The 16,057-nt window shown below is 42.7% G+C and overlaps 1 protein-coding gene across 3 annotated transcripts in view; it reads left to right on the top strand.

Moving 5' to 3' along the window:
- DSP (desmoplakin) overlaps positions 1-16,057 on the top strand; it is a 47,391-nt gene that overhangs the window by 20,364 nt on the left and 10,970 nt on the right. For all 3 annotated transcript variants that reach the window (XM_081918140.1, XM_081918139.1, XM_081918138.1), the window contains exons 5-21: positions 1,739-1,867; positions 2,676-2,726; positions 3,456-3,617; positions 4,387-4,491; positions 4,945-5,040; positions 5,752-5,877; positions 6,470-6,622; positions 7,305-7,459; positions 8,314-8,440; positions 8,885-9,101; positions 10,404-10,615; positions 11,495-11,661; positions 12,294-12,432; positions 12,801-12,994; positions 14,112-14,274; positions 14,619-14,702; positions 15,718-15,825. In XM_081918140.1, coding sequence (XP_081774266.1) covers positions 1,739-1,867; positions 2,676-2,726; positions 3,456-3,617; positions 4,387-4,491; positions 4,945-5,040; positions 5,752-5,877; positions 6,470-6,622; positions 7,305-7,459; positions 8,314-8,440; positions 8,885-9,101; positions 10,404-10,615; positions 11,495-11,661; positions 12,294-12,432; positions 12,801-12,994; positions 14,112-14,274; positions 14,619-14,702; positions 15,718-15,825 — 2,388 coding nt within the window. The remainder of the gene's footprint in view (positions 1-1,738; positions 1,868-2,675; positions 2,727-3,455; positions 3,618-4,386; positions 4,492-4,944; positions 5,041-5,751; positions 5,878-6,469; positions 6,623-7,304; positions 7,460-8,313; positions 8,441-8,884; positions 9,102-10,403; positions 10,616-11,494; positions 11,662-12,293; positions 12,433-12,800; positions 12,995-14,111; positions 14,275-14,618; positions 14,703-15,717; positions 15,826-16,057) is intronic.

Genomic DNA, 16,057 nt, shown 5'->3' with positions numbered 1-16,057 from the left:
GCAATAAGGCATTTGCTAAAGGGGCTTGCAGTTGATTTTTATGGAGTGGATTCTTTAAGATGACTGTTTGAATGGCAGCGTAGTTTCCCTACCTGTTCTGCAAGGGAGCAGGCACCCCTCCTATAGCAGGAGCCGCTGCCTAGGAAGCCTTTGCAGCATTTCAGCTGTGCCAGAGTCCAACTATGGTCACAGTTTACCTACCATAAATGTGAAATGCTCTTTCCAAACAGAGCAACGTCACCAGCATAGGGCAGGAAGCAGGAGAGGATGACACACACAATCACACTATTGCTACATACTCTGTAGGTACAGACGGGGAGATGGGGCCTCCCTTTAAGTCCCTCCCCAAATACCTGCTGTGTTGTCAGCCCGATGTGAATAGGCTTCCTTACCTAGTTGCCTTCCAACTTTCTTATCTTACCTTGACCTTCTCTGGCTTTGCGTTCTGTCTGCAGAGCCCAAGTTACAGCATGCCAAAGAAATGTGATACGTAGGGAAGCCCCGCCGGTAGCTTTTGTTTTCTTGAAAGTGTTTTGTTTTACTTCCCTGTCGTTTTGGAGATAGGAAAGCCGTGGGCTTCGGACCTGGGTTGGGTTTCTCTGGTGGGGCCGGGAGCTGGAAATGAGTCACTTTTTTCGTTCACACGCATTGACAAACGTTCATTCTTGCTGCTGCTTTGATGGCTTTGGCTCACAGCAAGCTGAAAAAAAGAAGGAATAAAGTTCTTGTTTTCAGATGGCCGACAGCCTAAAATGGCTTCGCTTGCTGGAGCCATTCCAGCTTCGCTTAAGCACAGGTGTGGCTCAGGGTGGTGTCTGTGGTAGCGTTATTGCTGTGCTGAATCATAATTAGTTCTTTTAAAGAAATAGCAGCTGATACCTGATTTTGAAGGTAGAAGAGAAATATCCTACACCATTTGAATGGGCAGAGCATTTTCTGAAATGCAGCTCAGCTCTCCCAAGGCTGCTTAGTGTCTCCCTTCCTCAGTCCACTGTCTGCAAAATGGGAATCTGAAAGAGTTGGCATGTGAAAGAACGGGATAGGGCACACTTCTTAATACTTCACATGTTATCAGTACTTAAATATTGGCTGGTCATCTTAATTTTCACATGTTAAAAGCAACGGTAACACATGCTAGCAAGGAGTGTGTGTGTGTGTGTGTGTAGAAAGAGCTAGTTTCAAGTTCAAATTATTACAGACTTTCTTAACTTTACCATTTAGAAAATACAAAAGTTTTTCTGTCATGGTGTGCATGGAGCTGAGGGCTGCAGAGCAACAAGACATGGTGCACAAATTTAATAGTATTTGGGCAATTGCTTCACTAATGTGGCTGGAAAGGGTGGCTGGGTGGAAATTAATCTTCCCTGTAAAAAGGTGGCATGATAACTTGGCTCCTGCTGGTCTATAGCTACCTGTAGATGCCTTCTGAAGTTCTTTGGTGCCTGTTCTACTGTGGCACCTAAGGTAGTTTTATTCTGTTACCTTCTCCCCTGCTTTGTGGAGCAGAAGGGGACATTGAGGAAGGCTTTAGTCTTTTCCGATTTGCACGACTCCTGTGAAATAGTAATCCCAAGCCACTATATCGCAAGCAAGGATAACCACCTGGTAGCTGCCGAACCATGTCTTCCTTGCAAAACAGCTCTATATACCTTTGCTTGTGCACCATTGTTTTAATTTTGCTTCACATCGGCACCTATATAAATAAACCACTAAAGAAGATGCGCATTCTTCCTTTCAGTCTGAAATGGAGTTAGTAAAATGGGGATTTGATGCGGCAGCTATTGAGCAACAAATTGCCGACCACAGGAGATTCCATAATTCCATTGGAGACTATCGCTGGCACTTGGACAAAGTCAAAACCGACCTGGTAAGATACTGATTCTGCTTCCTTGATTTTTTGCATCACTGCCTGTTTTAAATTGCTAACCGGTGGTTTCACATCTGGTGAAATATTTGAAAGAGCCCTGTTTTATTACAGCTGTGTTTTGCTTATTCAGAAGTATTGGTGCATGAAAGAGCATTCTCTCTTTCTCTGTCTCTGTCTCTCTCTCTCTGTCTCTCTCTCTCTCTGTCTCTCTCTCTCTCTCTCTCTCCCCACACACATTTTGTATGGTTGTAAATGAGTCTAACTTGGGGTCAGCAGCAATGTATCTAGGGGCCACCATTACACATTTTGGTATTCTATCAAAATATTTAAATATTTACACCCACTCCTTTCTGCACTCTTTCTGCCTCTGTTCTCTTTTGGACACTTCCTGGGTTGGGGACCCTTCGGCCCTCCAGATGTTGTTGAAATTCAGCTCACATCAGCTCCAACCAGCATGGCTAGTGGTGAGGGATGATGGAAGCTGGAGTCCTTCAACACCTGGAGTGTTGTAGGTTCCCCATCCCTGATCTAAAGCACCCTGTGTTTCCCACTCAGGTTGGCGTCAAGCCCCAACACGGTCTCCTTTGCCACTTCTGCTTGTCCTTTGGTTGCCAGCATTCTCTTGCCCCTTCTTGCTGAGGCATGTGGCCATTGATTGCGGCTATTTGTGACATAAAGAGGCTCCCTAGGAAACCAACTGTACAAATTCTTCCATCTTAAATTTTGTTTCTGCAGAGGCCTCCTTGGTAAATGGGTCAAATTTGTAAGCTGTAGAAGATCTTTATTCTTTTTATTCTTTTGTCCGCAGCGTGAGAAGGCTGCTGTTCATCAGCTGGAGGAGGAATATGAATATCTTCTGGTAAGCTAAAGAGCAACTGAATTACCCGAAGGGCTTGTTATGTGTGCTTTGCCTTCTTAGCATCCTTTGAGTCAGGGAAGACAACTATGGATCCCACGAGGATGAAAAGTGCAGGTTCAGCCCAGTCATGGTGGAACTTGACCATTTTTCGTTTTTATTTCAACAATGAATCCTTAATTATAAAGTTGCATCTAAAAACTTGTGGACAATACTTGCTGAAGTATCTCTGCATGGCAACTTACCCATGTCCATTACAGTTGTACCTTGGAAGCTGAACGGAATCTGTTCTGGAAGTCCATTCGACTTCCAAAATGTTCATAAACCAATGTGCGGCTTCTAATTGGCTGCAGGAAGCTCCTGCAGCCAATCGGAAGCCACCTCAGATGTTCGGCTCCCAAAAGAATGTTGGAAAAGCGGAACACTCACTTCTGGGTTTCAGTCTTTCGGGAGCCGATTTGTAAGGGAGCCAAGGCATTTGAGATCCAAGGTACGACTGCATTTGCATTTTTAAAAAATGTTGTCATGGAGCAGAATGCAGATTTCCCCTCTTTTTTTTTTTTAAAAAAAGTGCAAAGTATCCCCAGCCCAATTGGGGGCAAAAGAGCATTGGGTGTGTAGCCATTTGCTTTCCAGAGCTCTGTCTTGATCCCTCTGTTTTGTTCCACAGTTTTGTTTGCACAATAAGCTTTGATCCTTAAGTCTGAAGCTCATTACTTTGATGTTTTGTAGAGATTCTCCTTTGAGAGAATGGATCAGTTGCGCCAGTTGCAAAACATCATCCAGGCCACTAGCAGAGAAATCATGTGGATCAATGACTGTGAGGAGGAGGAGCTTCTCTATGACTGGAGTGACAGGAACACCGATATTGCCCGGAAGCAGGAGGCCTTCTCTGTAAGTTACACTAAGACGTCTTTGTTCCGACCAGCTTTCCCAGCTGGATAAAGGGATCATTGCCATAAATGTAATAAATAAAATAAAATTTGCCATGAGTGTCTACCTTGTTAGTTTCAGTCTTTTTTAAAAATGTATTTGCTGGCCTGGGGTTTGAACTGTTTTTAATTATCTTCGGTGTAATTCTCCTTGAGACAGTTGTTCAGAAGGCAATTAATGAATCAGTGATGATGATAATACTTTGTGTGGTAGGAAAAAGGTACGAAGGATCTTTTGAGTGCTTAAGTCAGTAAGGCTGTTTTTGCTAATATAAAGCAAAAGGTTTGCAGGCCTATAAATGTTATGCCATGGTATAAATATTCTTGATTGTACTCGGTATAAGTCCCAATGAAATTAATGGGCTTGACTAGTTTAGCTTCATTCAGTTACAAACCCACTAATCTCACTACACAGTGGTACCTCAGGTTACATACGCTTCAGGTTACATACGCTTCAGGTGACAGACTCTGCTAACCCAGAAATAGTACCTCAGGTTAAGAATTTACCTCAGGATAAGAACCAAAATTGCGCACTGGCGGCGCTGTGGCAGCCACTGGAGGCCCCATTAGCTAAAGTGGTGCTTCAGGTTAAGAACGGACCTCCGGAACGAATTAAGTACTTAACCCGAGGTACCACTGTATGCTGGTGATATGACCTTATATGCATTGAACTTTTACTGTCATTATTATTTTAAGGTTGGCCTTAATGCTTGTTCCTTTTCTGTATACAGAAACGCATGAGCCAACTGGAGGTTAAGGAAAAAGAACTCAACAAGCTGAAGCAAGAATGTGACCAACTGGTGGTCAACCAGCATCCTGCCTCAGACAAAATCGAGGTATATCTTAAACTTCCTACGTTCTTGCTCTGTTCTTTTTTCTGGAGGGTGAGATACAAAGGTTCCACAGAAGTGAAAGGTATTGCAGATCAGATCTTCAACCTTGACATTTTTGGTTGATCAACAAGAGTCAGTGTTAGAAACAGTGCAGGGCAACCTGCATGCTGATCAAAGACTGGTTGCTCTGGTTGTGTGAGTGACCGTTTTATAGCCCTGGTTTACAACTGCAGTTAATGATGGGCCACTCTTTGTGTTTGAAGTGCGGGGCCAAGTTTTCCTGTTGGTTTTCCTTTAAGCAAGTCCAGTTCCTTTAAGCCAAGTCCTGTTTATCGTCTCTTCTTCCCTGCAAAGCTGTTTTAGGAAGTTTTGAGAGTTGACATTGCTAGCTAGGTAAAAGAAATGAATGAATGAATGGAGGATGAACTGTGATTTATCTACTCTTTAAATATATAGGCCTACATGGATACACTGCAAACTCAGTGGAGCTGGATTCTCCAGATCACCAAGTGCATTGATGTTCATCTCAAGGAGAATGCAGCATACTTTCAGGTGTGTGCAGTCATAACGGATATTAGAAGTTGAATCCCAAGCAACACCATTTAAACTCTATGTTTGGTTGTATAATTTGGGAGGGGGGGATTCACAAACATGCAATATCTTGCATTCCAACTATTAGTAAGTAAAGAATGTCAGATTGTGAGTTTAGCTTGTAGTAAGGAAGGCTTGCTAAATAAAGCATCTGAAATTGGATTGAAGGTACTAGGCTGTCCTTCATTTATTCTTCATATATCCATGCTCTTGAAAGGGGATTGTATTCATATGTTCAAGTGCTGCATTTCCTATTAATGCCTGTTAGTCCAGTGTAGATTTTACGAGTTCAGCATTACTAATCTCTTAAAAGTCTGTTGGATCCTACAAGACTATACTGAAATCACATTCAGGGCCCACTGTTATCATTCTGTACAAAATGTACACTTCACACCTGCAATTTATTTTACAACATTTGTGTTCTGGCTTTTTCTCCAAGGAGCTTAAGGCAACATAGAGGGTTCTCCCCACTTCATTTTATCCCCACAACAACTCTGTGAGTTAAGTTAGACTAAGAGAAAGTGACTGGTCCAAAGTCACCCAGTGACCTTCATGACTGAGTGGGGATTTGAGTCCTGGTCTCTCAAGTGCTAGTACAACACTCTAACCACTATGCCCCACTATTGTGATTAGATAAAGATAATCATATGTCTGTTTGCTTTTTATGCATAGTTTTTTGAGGAAGCCCAGTCAACTGAGAGCTATTTGAAGAATCTACAGGATTCCATCAGAAAGAAGTTCATCTGTGATAAGAATATGTCTCTGCAAGTTCTGTTGGAGCAGATCAAAGAGTTGGAGGTATGGTTGCCACTTTGTTTTGAGATCCCGCAGCTTCTTTCAACTTCAGCAGGACTAAGCCCATAAGGGCAAATTTCCTTGTATATGAAAGATACTGTGTTTGAAAGACAGGCGACATGAAAGCTCATTGTGGCTGTTTGAAGCCATTGGGTGAGGAAAATGAGAGGTGTTAAGGAGAAGGTCTGGGGGAAATTGCAATTTCCAGGCTTTCTTGTCACGCTGATGTGATTAAAAATGAGCAGCCGCTGCTTTGGTCTATTTCACCAAGTATATTATACTTCATATATTTGGGCCTGCTGCAGCATTTTGTGTATTCAAGCAGAACTTCAGATGGATTTTTTGGTGTTCTTTTCCTCTGTTATTGATTGCAGAACCCCTAATTTTAGAGTTTATAACTCTTAAGACTTTATAGAACTCTAAAATATAAACTCTGATTTTCTCAAAATGTTACCACTGAAGTCTACCAAGAAACTTGTCTTAAATTTGAAGAGAATCTGGATTTGACCGATAGAAAATGCAGGTCTGTGTTAATGAATGCAGTTCCTTGTTTATAAGTATTTTTTGCCATGACAAACTTTCTCTATCTTTCTAGAGTGAGCGAGAGAAAATTTTGGAATACAAGAGACAAGTGCAAAATTTGGTGAATAAGTCTAAGAAGATTGTGCAGCTAAAGCCACGGAACCCTGATTACAAGAGCAATAAGCCAATCATTCTCAAGGCTCTGTGTGACTACAAACAAGATCTGGTAAGAATCATGCTATTGATTAATTACTCAACTGTTGATCGTATATATTTTAGATTTATTGGCAATCCCATCCCAAGCACCTGAGGCAGGCTACTGTGTAGCTTCAGCTAAAATCTGCTTAAAATGGACCAAACGTATTGGATGATAAATAATCTGTTCTAGTTTCTTCTTTACTGCAGGTGCTCAGGTAGAAATGTCTTAAAATGTTTCCAAAGATGCATGGAGTTGAACTCCATTAAAATCTATTGCTTGGTATAGCCCTCGTAGGACTATGCCATTCCTGAAGGTTGGGGAAACTGCATGCTTGAATGAAGTATGATGTGTTCTAAGCGCTACAGAGAACACCCTGTGATTGACCCATCAAATGGTAGATTACGGTGTTCTGCATCCCACCTCTGGGCACAGAGGGCAACCCCAGTGTATTGCAGTAGTTTAGCCTAACAATTTTTACATGAGGTTATTTTATGCATGTTAATAGGAATTCATGCCAGCTTCAATCCCATACATCTTGGCCTCTGGGTATCCAAGCCTTTTTTATACGTGTATTCAGACCTATGACTAAAAGTTTTCTAGTCCTAGGGAGGATTACAACAAATTGCAGCAACTGAAAACTACATCATAAGTATTTACGTTGTCCCAGTGTTTTAATGCCGACAATCGTTTTTTCCTGCCTTTTCCATAGAAAACCATGCGCAAAGGAGACGAGTGCATTTTGAAAGACAACAGCGAACGTAGCAAGTGGCATGTGACTGGGCCAGGAGGAGTCGATATGCTGGTGCCATCTGTCAGTCTCATTATCCCTCCCCCTAATCCATTAGCTGTGGATCTGGCGACCAAGTGAGTTATTCATAAAACCTGAAGCCATATTGCTTGGGAAAAAAGTGAGAGTTATTCCCTGGCTCTGTATGTTGTGTATCTTTGATTGGGTCAGAAAAGGGCCCAGTTGCTTATAACAGTGTGACTGGGTGGACTCTGTGCACCCATCTATATATTATTTACGGAACTCAAGGGCAGCGAGTGTTTTGAGTGGGAAGTGCTGGCTTTTGAGCAAGTCTATAGGGAAAGCGAACCTCTAGGTGTTGTGAGACTCCAACTCCCATCATCCTGGAGCATTTGCCATGTTGGCTGATGGGAATGAGTGTTCAAGAACATCTGGAGGACCAGAAGTTCTTCATCCTTGCTATAGAATGTCAGTCTCCATTGTGTTGCAACAGGAAACCTTTCTAGAGAGTGGGCTTTCTCCACCCCTCAAGAGCCCATTTTGCAGCCTTTCTCCCAGATTCAAAGCAAAGCTAATTCTGACTGGAAACAAAAAAAATGGTTTAATTTAACTCACATTCGTTTTAATTTGTGGTTATTCAGTACAGATTAAATATGAATAGGGTTTGTTCATATTTATTTATGTATTCTTTTGGGTTAAACGAGGTCACATCATTAGCTGAATGTATCCAATATGGTATCCAACACACTTTAGCCCTGCAGCACCTAGTTTGGGAATCATTGCACAAGGAGCAGACTTCTAGCTCTCAATGTGCTGCATCGAAAAAAGTCCACATTTATATTGAAAACATTTGCGTTTTCCTATTTGGGGTTTTGAGCCCTTATCTGCTCAGGACGCTCGTCTTCTGGTTGACTAGGAGACACTGATGTTGCTTTTCGAAGCTGAGTTAACATCATTCATTGCCCCTTAGGATTGAGCAATACTATGAGGCCATTATGGCTCTCTGGAATCAACTCTACATCAACATGAAAAGCCTGGTGTCTTGGCATTACTGCATGATTGACATTGAGAAGATAAAGGCTCTGACTATTGCTAAGGTGGGTGTTGAAATGACTTCTAACTTCTATAAAGTTAGACCAGGAGCTTTTTTCATAGTCTTCGCAAATGTGTGCTTTTCCTAACTTTTGAGCACATATATAAGAAGACTTGGGTATATGCATTCTAGACTTTACAGGGGCTGTCTGCCTTTTCTCAAGCCTTGTTTGTATACCTTCATAACGTGACTGGCGATTCTGCAGTTGACACTTGCTTTTGCTGACCAAGACTCTCCCTGTTTCCTTTTATTGGCTCTTTCCATTGCCTGCAACCGTAGGCTCTTCATTCTAACATAAACCTCTACAGTTAGCTCATTTTGCCATTGTTAATCCTACAAATATAAATAACTCTCCAGAATACCCCTCTCCTGTAGTCATCATTCCGGAGGATTGCATCAGCTTTTTTTGGCTGCTTTTCCTTAAATTGTTTCTTCCTGTTCATTTCAGCTGAAGACCATGCGCAGAGAAGATTACCAGAGAGTAATAGCTGACCTGGAGATTCATTACCAAGAATTCATCAGGAACAGCCAGGGCTCGGAGATGTTCGCAGATGAGGATAAGAGGAAAATCCAGACTCAGTTCTCCGATGCTCAGAAGCACTACCAAACATTGGTCATCCAGCTGCCAGGCCAACACCAGCAGCGTCCGCAGCAACCAAATCAAGGTCAGCTTTCCACAAGAGTGGTAGTAACCGCACCGTCTGTTGCAGGGTGTAGTTGTGCTTCACCTTGGAAGCTTGCAACCCCCTGAGCCAAATGCAGCCCACCAACCATGTATGCAATTCACCAAGGGTGCAGTCAGTTGTGTGTCCCTCTTCCATGTCTGGGACTGCAGAAATACAGGAATGCCAAGTACTTGCTGGGCCGACAGGTACTTGGTGAACTGCATTCAGCCTGACACATAGTAACTTGACCGACAATTAGTCCGTGGTGCCTGAGTTTGCTTGTTGTCCTCTTCCCTCCTCACCGCTTCTTCCTTTTGTGTCATGCCTTTTAGACTGAGGGCCGGGGCTGCCTTGTTCATTACTGAGTTTATGTAAGCTGCTCTGGGAGCTTCAAATCTAGCTCAGTTTGGTCTGTGCTGACTGGCAGGAACCCCAGGGTTTCTGAGACTGTTCTCCTCCAGCCTTACCTGGAGATGCCAGCGATTGAACCTGGGTTCTTTTGTACGCAAAGCATGTAATTCACCACTGAACCATAGCTCTTCCCCATAGTTTGCTCATAGGTAGGCCTCCGCTTCACCAAAAGGCTCAGTGGGTATACTTAACCAAAAAATAGCGCACTTGAAGTCTGTGTGTAGGTAATTGGGTGCTGACCGCTATAGGCAAGCACATTTTTATCACCTAGAACAGCCTTTCTCAACCTGTGGGTCCCCAGATGTTGTTGAACTACAACTCCCATCACCCCTAGCTAGCAAGGCCAGAGCTCAGGGATGATGGGAGTTGTAGTCCAACAACATCTGGGGACCCACAGGTTGAGAACTGCTGATCTGGAACATGGGTAGGCAAACTAAGGCCCGGGGCCGGATCCGGCCCAATCGCCTTCTAAATCCGGCCCACAGATGGTCCAGGAATCAGCGTGTTTTTACATGAGTAGAATGGGTCCTTATATTTAAAATCATCTCTGGGTTATTTGTGGGACATAGGAATTTGTTCATTACCCCCCCAAAAAATATATCCCCCCCAAAGTCTGAGGGACAGTGGACCAGCCCCCTGCTGAAAAAGTTTGCTGACCCCGATCTAGAACCTCACCTGGCGCACGCCCAATCGCTTGCATGTCCTTTTGCCAGGTGATGGGGCAGGAGAAATGAAGGCAGACTTATTCAGCAGTGCATACAAGTTGTTCCCTATCCACAGCGCATTGTTTGCCATGACGTCACACCACCTCAATTCACAGGGGTTAATTTTCCAAAAACCGAAAACTGACCCACTGGTTGTTTTCCCTTTTTTTCTTTTTTTTTAAACCAGTCGTGACAACTGAAGTCACTCACCTGGGCTCATCCCAGCAAGTCCAGAATCAGAAGCAGGAGCTAGAGAAGCATGAAGCCTGGATGCTTATGGAACTCCAGAAGCTTCGTCGCCAAATCGAGAACTGTGAGCTCCGCATGGCACAGAGAACCATCCTTCAGCCAGACCAAGGGGCCTCCCAGAATCTGTCCGTCAGAATCAACGAATTAGAGGTACGTGTTGATTTGCATTGGACAGGCATAGCATGGTTGCGTGTGGTTCAGACGTAATGAAACACAACTATCCCAAATCCTCTTGATTCCATCTTTCTCCACTCTTCATATTCTTAAGAAGCACCAGCAGTGCCAAAATGAATTGATACCACTAGTATAATAACACTGGTGGCATTTGTGGCCAATCTGTTGTGCAATGAGGTCATGAGACGACGTCTATCTATGCTAGAGCAAGTATTACAGCAGCTACTAGGAGAGAGACCATAGCTCAGTGGTAGAGAGCCAAGGATCAGCTAATATGTGACACGAGAGATCTGCCTGAGACCTGGAGGGCAGTTGCCCGTCACTAGAAAATACTGAACTAGATGGACACAACATTATCACAATAAAATACCCATCAACTCCACTTGTTTATAAGCAGTACAGCACATTTAATATCAGTCAGGGCCACCACTGAGAAGACCCTGCCCCTGTCAGTCCCAACAACTCTTTCTGGCAGACTTTTAAAAAATATGCATTTATCTCATCCAATCAGAATTTTTTAGCTTGCAAAGATGGCCATCTTTCACAGCTGGTGGATCTGGTCCCTGAACAGTATGTGTGTGCAGAGAGCTTGGAAGGATAGTAGAAAGTTTTGGGGATTTGTACTAGAAGTTGCTTATTATGGGATTGCATACCAAAGAGAAAAGTGCCTGAACATCTCTTTCAGTCCTTTTATTTTCTTAAACATGAAGCACATGTTCTGTGGGGCAAGATAGATGATACATCAATTGCAGGTTGTTAATGTGATCTTAAGAAGTGTGTGAGAATAAATAACATTTCTTCTCTCTCTCTCTCTCTCTCTCTCTCTCTCTCTCTCTCTCTCTCTCTCTCTCTCAGGGTATACAAAATGATTCTCAGGCAATAGCGGTCGCTCTCAATGGGCAGAAAGATTATCTCCCCAGGTTTAGAGGCTCTGAAAAGTATCTCTATTTGCAGTCTGAAATAAGTACCTTGTTTCAGAAACTGGAAAACATTAATGGGGTCTCTGCTGGTTATTTGGACAGGTAAGGAAACAGACAAGCATGGTTATCCATATTATAGGTGTGCTTTGCTGTTGTTATTTTTTAGTGATTAGTGCTTTTATTTAATCAGCTGCATGTTTTAAGGATTTAAATCCAAAATACACCCGTAACTGTTAGTATTTTAAACTAAGGTAACTCTAACCAAGGCGGTCCAACTTCTTCAGCAAAATAAGCTGTACAAAGCAGCGTCATTTATGCAAATGCCTAGTTTTCTATACTGTTGTTGACACCCATCCATCTCGAGAGACAATGGGAAAGTGTGCCATCGGGGGTGAAGTCAAACCGTAACGCCTGCTGTAGTTGTGGAGACTGATAGGGGAGAGACATGTTTTATTGCACTTGGGGCAGATGAAGGCGTCCAGTTTCTTTTTCTATACATATTACTCAGTTTGCATGTGGAACAGTTTGTGTGCGGGCTCAAATTTCCTTAGAATCGACTGGCGACCAAAACCAACTTCATAGAGCAATGCTATGCCTATTACTCAGAATTAAGTTCTGCTGTGTCCAGTGGCACTTACTCCCGAGCAATGAGGGGTGGAGAGAAAAGAGACTGAAAGCAAACGATCTTTTCCCAACCCTGCATATGACTTTCTGATGGCATTGTTTTGCTACAGCTTGAATGCGCTGAGGTCCCTGCTCCAGGCAATTCTCCAAACAGAAGATGTGATCCGAGTGTTCGAAGTCAGACTTACAGAAGAGGATACTCTTTCTTTGGACCCAGATAAAGTGGAAGCTTATCGAGCCTGCCTGAAGGTAAGAGAGGGGGTTTTATGTATATATCGGAGATTGAGCCATGAATTGGTTACTCACAATGTCTTAAAGACTTTGTGCTGTTTTTAAATATGGGGCAGGGGTGAAGCTTAATGTTATAATATATTTGTATATTACGATTCATAATTTGGTCTTGCTTCCATAAATTAACACATTCTATTTCCTATGAAAAAATAATCCAGTTTATGATTGTTTGCGTTCTCTAAATATTGCCAGATATGTTAAGTTTGATCATATGCAACCTATTCTGCCCTTTCTTGCAGCTGTCTGGATTATGTTGTGGTTGTGTTTACTTTCTGGCGAGATCTGGGATACCGAAGATAGATTATTCTGTTGCTTATTTTTTCCAGAAAATGAAAGGAGACCTTAGTATGAAGAAGTCGCTGCTTAGTACCATGGAGGCAGAGCTGCAGAGGGCTCACCAGGTCCACTCGCAGTCTTGCCAGGCGTATCCTCTCCACGATTTAGATCTTGGAAAGTTCACTGAAAAAGTCGGGCACCTCACAGACCGTTGGCAACGGGTGGATAAGCAGATCGATGACAGGTTTGTTTGTGATTTCTAAAGAGTAAACTTCAAATCAGGTGTTCAGTAAGCTGTAGACCTCGTGTACACATCAATGCTAACCATAGTTAATAGTTAAAGCTGAGGCATCTTGCAAAAATAATAATTTAAAACTTGACTTTCTAGTTCCTGTAATAGTTAAAGGCACCAGGGAGATCAGCTGAGCTGAGCCTTGAGAGTGGTTTGCATTTTTGCTGCTCTAGATTCATAACTCTCTAGCTTTGGGGCTGTGCCAGCTCTTTAGCCATAGTTAAGGAGGTCCAGGTTAACATTAGGTATGGTTTGTAAACCAGCTACAGACCTTGGTTGATGAGTGACTTTTCACCATACTTAATAAGCCAAAGTTAAGCTGCTGGGCTGGGTTCATACATAACGCCAAGTCATTTCCAGACTGAACTGATGAGTGTTTGACTTGAGATCGTGGTAGCTGAAAACGTCCTTCCCTAGGAAACTACAGCTACTTCTATGAAGATTACAGTTTATATGTTATGTTTAGAATGGAATGTCACACAGAATGTTGGAGGAGGTAACACTTCCCTGACCTTCCACCAACTGAGTTGTCACTGTTTACAGGAAAGGAGAGGGGTTGAGGTAGCATGCAGGTCAGTGTGGAGCAGACACACTGGCAGGAGCACTGGATTGGCTCTGCCAGTGTGTTTGCACAATTCTGACCTCCCTGCAACTTCACCCGTCACATTCTCCCTCCCGGTAAGCAGCAGCAATTCAGCTGGTGGGAGGTCAGCTGAGTGCCATTGCTTCACTGCGCTATCCACTACTGACTGGTGCCTTTTAAAGCAGAAGGCTTTTATGTTGGCATATGTCAATCTATATTGCAACTGTTGCATGGCATGCAGATTTTGCAGATATTGCATGATGTGTGCATTAACTTGGAGCTTTTTGAAGTAGCAAAGGGGATCTCTTTCTGTTCCTAGGAGGCCATATGCTTTGTGTAGTGGTCCTAGGATTAATTCTGCTTGCAAAGACCTCTATCTCACATCTGGAAGATTGCGTTTAATTATAGTGGGCAGCACTGGGCTGCATAGGCTAGTGGTGTGAATTAGTTTAAGGCAGCTTCATGTGTTGCTACTTTGTCTTACAGGACCTGGGATTTAGAAAAACAGGTGAAGCAGCTGAAAACCTATCGGGATCTTTACCAGGCTCTGAATAAATGGATTTGTGATGCCAGGCGGCGGCAGGAAACTATTGAAGCCATGAAGTTGGGAGATGTTAGCACCGTCATGAGATATCTGCAGGAGCAAAAGGTATTGTCTTGCACTCGGTGTTGCAAAGTGTTTCCCCTCAGTAATTTGGCTGATGTGAAACCAACTTAGATTCGGCGAAGTATTAGGAGTTTGTGTCAGAATCCCTGCTAATGCAATAATGATTAAGGGTGTAAGTTAGGAGCTTGATGTCCCGATTTCAAATCCCATCTCAGCTAAGCTTGCTTTATACATCTTTGTCACCACAATTGTCTCTTGGGATCACCATGAGAGAGATAGTATCATCAGTGGAGTGATTGACAAGTGTTGCCATTCTCCTGAACCAAAAGAAGACTTGACAGCTAGAAATCTGATAAAATTAATATTGTGGGGTTGTTTTTTTGCAGAACTTACATGCTGAAATCACAAGCAAGCGAGACAGAGTGGAAGATGTGATGAAGAATGCAGAGGTGTGCTCAGCTGCAATCAAGGTACTGTTATTTTTGAACATTCCCCTAAGAATATACCTTTTCCTACAAGAGCTTAATCCTGCAAGGCTCCCCTCTCTCTTCTTAATCCTAGACTAAATCCTTCTCACCCTTCACACACTCACATTTCTCAGCACAATAGGCTCAGTTACTGGGCAAACCAAAGTTTACAAGACACAGATCCACTGACAGACTCTGTATTTCTGGAAGTGTATCCATGATAGTCTGGCTGGTCCAAAACTTCCAAGGCAAATTTGGAAAAGCACAAATGCTGACAACAATCTGAGGTGTATTGGCCAAGGGAAAGAAAACATGCACAGGATTATTTTGTGATTTTATTTTTATTTTTGTGTTTCTAGTAGTTCTGTTCAGATTGCAGTACTGAGCATACTTCTAGAAAGCATTTGAAAAAGAAAAAAAATCAGTGGGTCTTATTCCCAAATCATTCTGTTATACCCCTTTCTGGGTTAATCATGGGGCTGACTTTTGGAAGTTTAAGACATGTTATTTAAACTCCATTGATCTGCTTGTACAATAAATCCTTTTCTGTTGCCTTTCATTCAAAGAGTTTTTAATGCAAGTTGTGGAAAAAAGTTTCTCTACCTTACTTCCAGCATGTCTGGTCTTAAATGCATTTCTTATTCTTCTTTTTAGCAACTACTCTCTCCTCCAACCCTCTATAGTACTGACTCTTAAAATCAGGACCTGGGGTTTTATTTATTATCTGTCTGTCTAAAACACACTCTTCATTACAAGTGTAGTTCCAGAGCAGCTTGCAAATTTAATACATCACACAGGGACTAAAAACAAGGGAGATATTTACAACCAGCCAGCTAAAATAAACATCAACACTGGAACCAAAATTCCACCAGAAACTTGGGCAGATAACCAGGTCTTCAGCTGGTGACAAAAGGTTGAAAGAGTAGGTTATTGCCCCCCTGCAGTTCTGAAAATCCAGGTCAGGAGGCATACGGTGGCTGTCTTTACAAAAGGAATTGTGTTTTCTTCTCTTCTGCAGGATTATGAACTGCAGGCTGCAGCTTATTGCTCAGGACTGGAGACTTTGCTGAACATCCCCATTAAGCGCAGCATGGTCCAGTCTCCTTCAGGGCTAATTCTGAAAGAGGTAAATGATAATAAAGTGCACTTTCATGATAATTGGTAATGTTCTTGCTTGGTGAAACCAAGTCTGTAGGTGTGCACACAGTTCTGAAGGAAATCTATGGTGTTGTAGCACTGGGCAGGAACCTGTTTGCTAAACCACGCGAGAGACTGATGTTCCAGAAAAGCATGGGGTGGTGTTTCAGAATGCAGATTGGGGAATTGCATACTTGGTATATATATGTCATGTCATAACC

Source organism: Podarcis melisellensis, assembly GCF_964234715.1.
Source record: "Podarcis melisellensis genome assembly, chromosome: 7".
In the NCBI taxonomy this organism is placed as follows: Eukaryota; Metazoa; Chordata; class Lepidosauria; order Squamata; family Lacertidae; genus Podarcis; species Podarcis melisellensis.
Note: the sequence above shows the minus strand (reverse complement) of the source record. Positions and strands in the feature narration are given on the sequence as shown.